Genomic DNA, 7,285 nt, shown 5'->3' with positions numbered 1-7,285 from the left:
AGATGCCCCCCATGCGACTTTCACCCTGAATGTCTAAATAGTGCATTAAAATAGTAAAACCTGTAAATAACCATCATTATTGCAGAATGTTGGCCCACATAAAAATGGAAAAGGATCATTTTCCAACCAAATTTTCTTAAAGTTGGATGAATTGAATTGGATTTAAAAACAAATTCAAAGAGAAATAAGGTTTATATGGAGGTCTAAACACGTTGACCTTTGGGTGGACTAACCAGACAGGGGCCTCTTGTTGGAGATGGCTCCGCCCTCATCTGTGATTGGACAGTTGACAGGTCATGTGACTAAAGGCCGCTGGAGCCATGAAAGCTTTCACTCTGCTGATCTGCTTTCTTGCTGAGACTGAGATGAGAAGCTCACAAAGCTTTTAATCTATTAACTATTTCTCTAATCAATCCCAAATAGTCACAAAGTTATCACACGTTCCTGAAGCGTAACGTTCTCAAACAGCTTTTTTTGTCTGTCAAACAGTTCAAAGACCAACTCTATCTATCTATCTATCTTACAGTGACACAAAAAGCATCAAATCCTCAACTAAACACCATTCATGACAAGAGGACTCTGATAAAACTCCACTCACACCTGCTGTGGTTTGTATAACGATGTATGATTATTTATGGACTATTTCAAAGATGGAATGGGAGAAAACTAAAACCCACACGGTGCATATGGAATAAAAACAACAGCAACACATCGCTAAATTCAGGCACTTAAAGGATCCTTACTTTATTTTGTGTGGTAATAGAAAAGCATACAGAATTATAGAGGAGAGAAGAGAAGATCCCTTTCATTGAATCCCATTAGATCGTACACATAAAATGACTAATAATTACATACAAGCCTTTCCTCCGTCGCCCAGCCCTCCACCCATAGCATGCACGTCTCTTCGCTGTAAACCATCTCCACCGCTCTTCAGCCCTGGTGGTGTTTCGTTGGTAGAAAATATGAGAAGACAGAACTAGAAGTATGCCATGAAGCAAGCGGTGATGTCACACAGGACGCTCTCACTGGACCAGAACGATGTTTACAATCATTTCCTTCTGAAACCGAAGCCAGAAGCGTGAAACAGTTCCCGTCGTTACCCAGAATTCCTCTGGGGCCCAAGTAACCCTCCCATAAGCTGCATGGATAAACAATAAAACACGCCCACGTGGGCCTAGCAGAGAGAGAACATCTAATTATGACGTGACAAACTGAGATACAATATATAGCAAGAGGGAGACTTTAAAAAAGGATCAATTCACCCAAATAACTCAATGCACCAGCTTCCTGCGGCCTCTGTCGGCATTGAGTGAAGCCACAGAACCGGCTGTTCACAGACTTTAAATATCTTTATTGTTAAAGTACTTCAAAGAAAACTCTTCACAGTAAAGATTGTGGATTCATGCTTTTTTACTGCCGACAAGAATCTAAAAAGGAAATTTCATTTACTTATTTTCAAGATAAGACATTTCAAAACATAAATAGAGCCAGAATTACCTCTATTGTTAAATGGATTTGTTGTTTTATGGTTTGGGTGAATCGACCCCTTGTAGAATATAAACTAGCCCGTTTGGCTAAACTTCCCACCCCGTTAGTGTCAGCAGCGGCTGACGACCACACGAACAGATATGATCACCGCTTTGTTTTTACATCTCAACTCACACGTTGTTTCTATATACTCAGAGGAATGATTTTAAAGTATTCATAAAGCGCTGTAGACAAAATAAATGAGATCTTTCCTTTTCTTTCACCATCATCGCTAAGGTTCATCGTGTTCAACCGCGTCATCTCAACCCAAGAAAAACCCGACAAACACGACCCTTCCTACGAGTGACTGTGCAAAATAGTTGATAAATGGCAGACTACTGAAGCATCGATTAGCAACATCAACAGAAATGGAAGACTCGTCTCATCCTACCAACACAGAACGGACCCATTGCAACTAGTTAGATTAAGAGTTGTGTTAGACTCAAGGTTGATTTCTTCATCTGGGTTTACGAGGGCCAAACTACCGGCTCGCTAGCGGCGCTGCAGGCCAGTGAGTACGCTGTGTGTCCTGCTTTTCCTCCTCAGAGCTCAATGAGGAAGAAAACAGGAAAGAGAGAATTGAAAGGGAAAACATTGGGGTCGTCTGATCTAACCGTGACCCTAAACACGTCCTCCCGACGAGGGGAAGAAGGAGCGAGCCAACGAGCGTCGGCAGCGGTGGCGTCCGCTGTCCTTGCATAAGCATGTGTGTGTGTTGGGGGATGGAGACCAGGATTTGATTCTGGCCAGACCTTGTAGGAAGGTAGCGGTGATGTTTCCCTTCGTGTAGAAGAGAATCATGGCCCCAGTCAACAATCTTCATATTCACCAGGACTACTGCTGCCAGCGTTTGTTCTTTGATGTCATCTGACATGAACAGACACCCATCTGTCGGTAGTGTTGACGAATATAAGGATGTCCAGCCCTCGCAGCAGCAGATAATATACCTCACTGTGAGAAAGCAGACAGTCATTTTGTTTTGTTATTTAGAGACTGTTCCAACCAAGCGAACGTTACTTGGTGAAGCCCACCACCAATCAGATTGCACTGGGTTATTATGGACTGCCACCAGAAGGTCATCGGGAGCAGACGTACAAAACAGGCTCCCCAACCAAAACAGATTGTCTCATTAAAGTGAAGTCCTTCAACCAATTAAATAACACAGACCATAGCCAGATCTTCCGGTCCAAGCAATCAGCTGTTCTCATTTAGTAAACGCGGCCACCACGGCCCACATGAGTTCGTTGACGTTGGGCTTGGCGCTCTCCTTCTCCGGCTCCAGCTCCAGCAGCGTGTGCACCCTCTTCATGCCCAGGTCGTACTGGTCGTCCTGCAGCGGCGCGAAGGCGTTCTCCAGGACGTCGGACGAGTGGGCCAGAAGGATCAGGGACAGAACCCGCTTGTCCATGCGGTGGGGATCGTTGACCCACTTCTCCAAGACGGACTCCTGGACCTTCTTGACGAGGCGCTGCAGACAATGTCAACATGCGTCTTTAAGCCTTTATGTGTACTGAACAATCAAATAGGTGAAGAACAGACACTACAATAAAAAGGAGTAGTTCAACATATTGTGAAGTACATTCATTTTCCTTCTAATACCCGAATAAGTATGGAGCCACGGCCAGCAGACAATGGGCCTAGCTTAGCATAAAAGGACTATAGCAGGAGGAAACGGTGAGCCGGACCACCTTCCATCTGGTCATTTCTAAACTTTGAAACACCCGGATATGATGCTGTCTGTTGTGCTGACCTCAGCAGGATGAGGTAGCAGACAAAACATGCACTTCAAGCTCTATGTAGCTGCTAAAGTGCAGGTCAGACTGAATTAATTAAGCCGGGACTTTAACCCTCATTATCATGAGTGTTTCCATACATGCTGCGCCCGCTCGCTCCTCATGATGTTGTGACATTGTGTGTCTTCATTGTATGGTTTTGTGTTAATGACTGGAGCTCTTGTGGCGTAAGACAGAAGAGCATCAACATGACGTTCTAACACGTTGAAGGTTCATGAACAGAGTTTTAAATCTTAACATGTCATGTCATCTGCTGGCAGAATGGTTTTTGTTGCTGCCGTGCACATTTCTTCTTCCACATTAACGCCCTATGGTTTTTGTTTTGTTGGTCTACAACTGCGTGCTGTTGTGCGTCGCTGTGTCGCAGTGAGACAATACAGGATCTTTGATCACTCAGCTGGACGAGTAACGGTTTCTTTGAGGCATTTCCATTACTCGTGAAGCTTAATGGACTAGTCTACACAACAAAGAGTCACAGAACGCCCACACCTTACCTGTTTAATGGTGTTGTTGGTGAGCGGATGTGTGGTCATGTCAAAAAGCAGGAAGTTCTGTTTCTCTGTGGTGAGCACACCTTTCTCTACCAGGTTCTTTGCCAAACGCTCTCTAACATTTCTGAGCTGGTAGTGCAGCTTCAGGGGATTCCAGGTCTCTCCTAAAGGACGACAAGAGATCCATTTCAGGTCTTTCAACACACGGCCAATATCATATTCAACACTTTGTGACTCACTTTGGTTTATTTAAATACTGTACTGCTGATTCATGAAATGGGGTTTACTATTCTTACTGACGATCCCCACCATCTCTAATATTTAGCAATGAGGACTTATTTGTCAACAAGTGTCAACTAACAGTCACAACTGGGATGTTCCACAGGAGCAAAACCAGCTGTTACAATGATGTCCAGCGTGTGAGCTCATGAGTCTAAGACCAGCTGCATCTCACCGCTCAGCAGCTCGATCCAGCTCTGCACGGTCTCTGGAGGCTGCGTCTCCTTGATGTGCTTCAGGGCCTCGTCCAGCAGCACATCTCCCGTCGGAGCGTCAGACTTGCAGATCACCTTGCAAACAAATCAAATATTTGAACTGGTGTTTGTTTAAGCTTCGGTCTCACTGAAGCCTACGTTCACATCCTGTGTACACATCATTCATTAGAAAGCACAGAATGTGTCATGTGTTCTTTTGACTAACAAAATAAAGTTAAGCAAAGAGATCTTCTTGGTATAAGACGACTAATCCCTCCGGGGGAACAACAAATCAATCCCTCCGCTCACAGCAGCACTACTGAAGGTATCAAGTGTCTGGTAGTGTATGAGGACATCGTAACAGACTGACACAGACGGCGTCTCCATCACCACTCACCTTCCTGGACAACAGGCTCCTCCTCCTCACGCCGCACGCCTCCAGCTGCAGACGCCCTCTCAGGGCCAGCTCCACCAGCATGCAGCCACGCAGGCCGGAGGAGATGCAGTCGTTCCAGAAGGACGTGTAGCCCTGAGAGGAGGAGGAGGAGGAGGAGGAGAAAGAGAGGGGGAGGAGGAGAAAGAAGAACAAGAAGAGAGGAGCATGAGGAGGAGGAGAAAGAATAGAACAAGAAGAGAGGAGGAGGAGAAGAAGAAAGAGAAGGAGGAAGAGAAGAAAGAGGAGATGAAAGAAAAGAACAAGAAGAGAGGTGGTGGAAGAGAAGGAGGAGGTAGGATGAAAAGAAAAAGGAGGAGAAAATAAAAGAAGAAAGAGGAGTAAGTCAAGCAAGGGAGAAGAAGAACAAGGAGACGAACAAGAAATAAGAGAAAAAGAACAAGAGAGAGAAGAACATGAAGAAAGAGAAGAACATGGAAGAAGAAAGAGAAAGAATAATGTGAAGAAAGAATGAAAACAACAAGAAAGAACAAGAACAATAAGAAAGAGAAAAAGAAGAAAGAGAATAACAAGAAGAAGGAGAAAGAGAAGGAGAGGAAGGAAATGATCAGTCACAGTGCTGAGCTTGTTGACTTGATGACGTGTTTAACTTCGTGAACGCTTCCAGGTTGAAGTCACGTCGCCGCTGGCGAGCTGTCAAGAAGCAGCGCAGCTAACGCGCTAGCTAGTAAGCTAGTAGCAGGAGCAGCTAGCTAATAGCAGCTAGCTCACGTAGCGGCGGGTCGGTGCTTTCAGTCAGCCGACCGACGAGCAGCAGCTACACAAAAACTCCACAAGCTACTCCACAAGCTACTCCACAAGCTACTGCACAAGCTACTCCACAAGCTACTCCACAAGCTACTCCACAAGCTACTCCACAAGCTAACGCGACTTGTCGTACATGTATGAGCCAGTTCAACACCAGAGAGCCGTTGCAACCAGAGAGCTTCCAGCTGTTGTGTTCAAACAAATACTGACGCTGGCCAATCCAAACGAAATAAAGTTTTTTCTTTTGGTCGTTTGGGAACTCGGTTGTTGACGCAAAGTAAACATTGCGCCGCTTTAACGTCGCTACAGCCTTGTTGACAGATTAAAAGCCGCTCGCACCTCTCGGTCCTTGAGGCCCAGGAGCAGCACTTCCTCCATCAGCGTGAGCCGGGTCTCCTTCGAGTCTCCCTTCTCGTCGTCGTCGTCTTCCTCCCCGCGGCGAGCCTCGTCCTCCTCCTCGGCGGAGTCCCTGTCCTTGTCGGCGGCGCTGCGGATGGCCTCGGTCCTCCGCTGGACGAGGCCCGAGTTCCTCTGCTTGAGAGAGGCCATAGCTGCTGCTGCGAAACGATCAAACCCGAAGAAACGCGCCTAGCTCGACAGGCCAGAGAGCCGCAGCATGCAACCTGGACGTTAGGAGAGGAGAGATCGGGGGAACGAGCCACCGATCGGAGAAACGCAGCCGCTGACGGTGAGCTCAGCTCGGGATTCCTGCATCGGCTCTGCCTACTTCCTGATCCAACATGGTGGCAGTGACGTCGGTTATGGAACTGTAAACGCACCTCGCCTGTTGCCTTCACGGGCCATCGGAAATACTGTACATGACAGTTGAACGCATATGTAACACACGTTTAACCAATATGAGTCACAGTGAGTGAACTAACATGTTCTGTTATCTACATAAAGCTCGTCATATGCATATTTATTTGGTGTGATGTTTACAAACAAGTTTAACTTATATCACCCTCCCAAAATGTCTCATTCATGTTTGCTTTTCAAAACATTAACTGTGAGCTGAGAACAGTGACATAGTGTTTGAGTGTAGTATACTTTTATTAAAATCTATTTACATTGTTATTGTCCATACAGTGACTGCACCCGTTACAGGTGACCTGTAGAGCTCATTGTTGTCTCCTCGATGGGCCGGACTGTCAACCACAAGGACGTCTTCAAGTGTGGGAATGTTCATTACGGCATTTTAGGAAAAAGTAGCATTGCCTTCAGCAAAACATTTTAAATATTTTTGACAGGTAAATTAGATCTCAACACATATTTGCACTGATGTAATAATGTCCATGATTTAACCTTCTTGGTGTAAACAGTAACACCATATTTTTTTACAATATAGTATGTTAAACCTATTGATATTACTACTTTGTGTCAGCTTAATATCCAGAAAAATATAAAGACACGCAGCATAAACAGTTAATATTTCAGACCAACACACCACGATGTCATAAAGTCTGTCAGCACAAGGTGGCAGCCTGCGAGCAGGAAATAGACTTCTAGTCTGCTGCTATTCTTCCTTCTAATACTCTGACTCACAAAACTGATTCTACTGAAACTCTTCATGGAGTGTGTGTGTGTGTGTGTGTGTGTGTGTGTGTGTGTGTGTGTGTGTGTGTGTGCGTGTGTGTGTGCGCGTGTGTGTGTGTGTGTGTGTGTGTGTGTGTGTGCGTGTGTGTGTGTGTGTGTGTGTGTCTGAATATATATATATATATATATATATATATATATATATATATATATATATATATATATATATATATATACATATATATAATTATATATATATATATATAT

At 44.9% G+C, this 7,285-nt stretch overlaps 1 protein-coding gene across 2 annotated transcripts; it reads right to left on the bottom strand.

The window, feature by feature from the left end:
• Window positions 1-715: 715 nt before the first annotated feature.
• Window positions 716-6,247, bottom strand: LOC137784179 (Golgi phosphoprotein 3-like). 2 transcript variants are annotated; one of them, XM_068574665.1, is made up of 5 exons: window positions 5,825-6,247; window positions 4,682-4,813; window positions 4,266-4,380; window positions 3,815-3,975; window positions 716-2,995 (listed from the first exon to the last, which is right to left on the bottom strand). In XM_068574665.1, the coding sequence occupies exons 1-5, from the start codon at window positions 6,032-6,034 to the stop codon at window positions 2,732-2,734; spliced, it is 882 nt and encodes a 293-aa protein (XP_068430766.1). In that variant the 5' UTR covers window positions 6,035-6,247; the 3' UTR covers window positions 716-2,731. The 2 variants fall into 2 exon arrangements, with proteins under 2 accessions (XP_068430766.1, XP_068430767.1); XM_068574666.1 differs by having other exon boundaries at window positions 3,895-3,975.
• Between the last annotated feature and the right edge of the window lie 1,038 nt (window positions 6,248-7,285).

The sequence above is a fragment of the Clinocottus analis genome, unplaced genomic scaffold, assembly GCF_023055335.1.
Source record: "Clinocottus analis isolate CAN_PGR_092001 unplaced genomic scaffold, fCliAna1.0.p SCAF_13, whole genome shotgun sequence".
NCBI classification, from domain to species: Eukaryota; Metazoa; Chordata; class Actinopteri; order Perciformes; family Cottidae; genus Clinocottus; species Clinocottus analis.
This window is presented reverse-complemented; position numbering and strand designations above follow the sequence as displayed.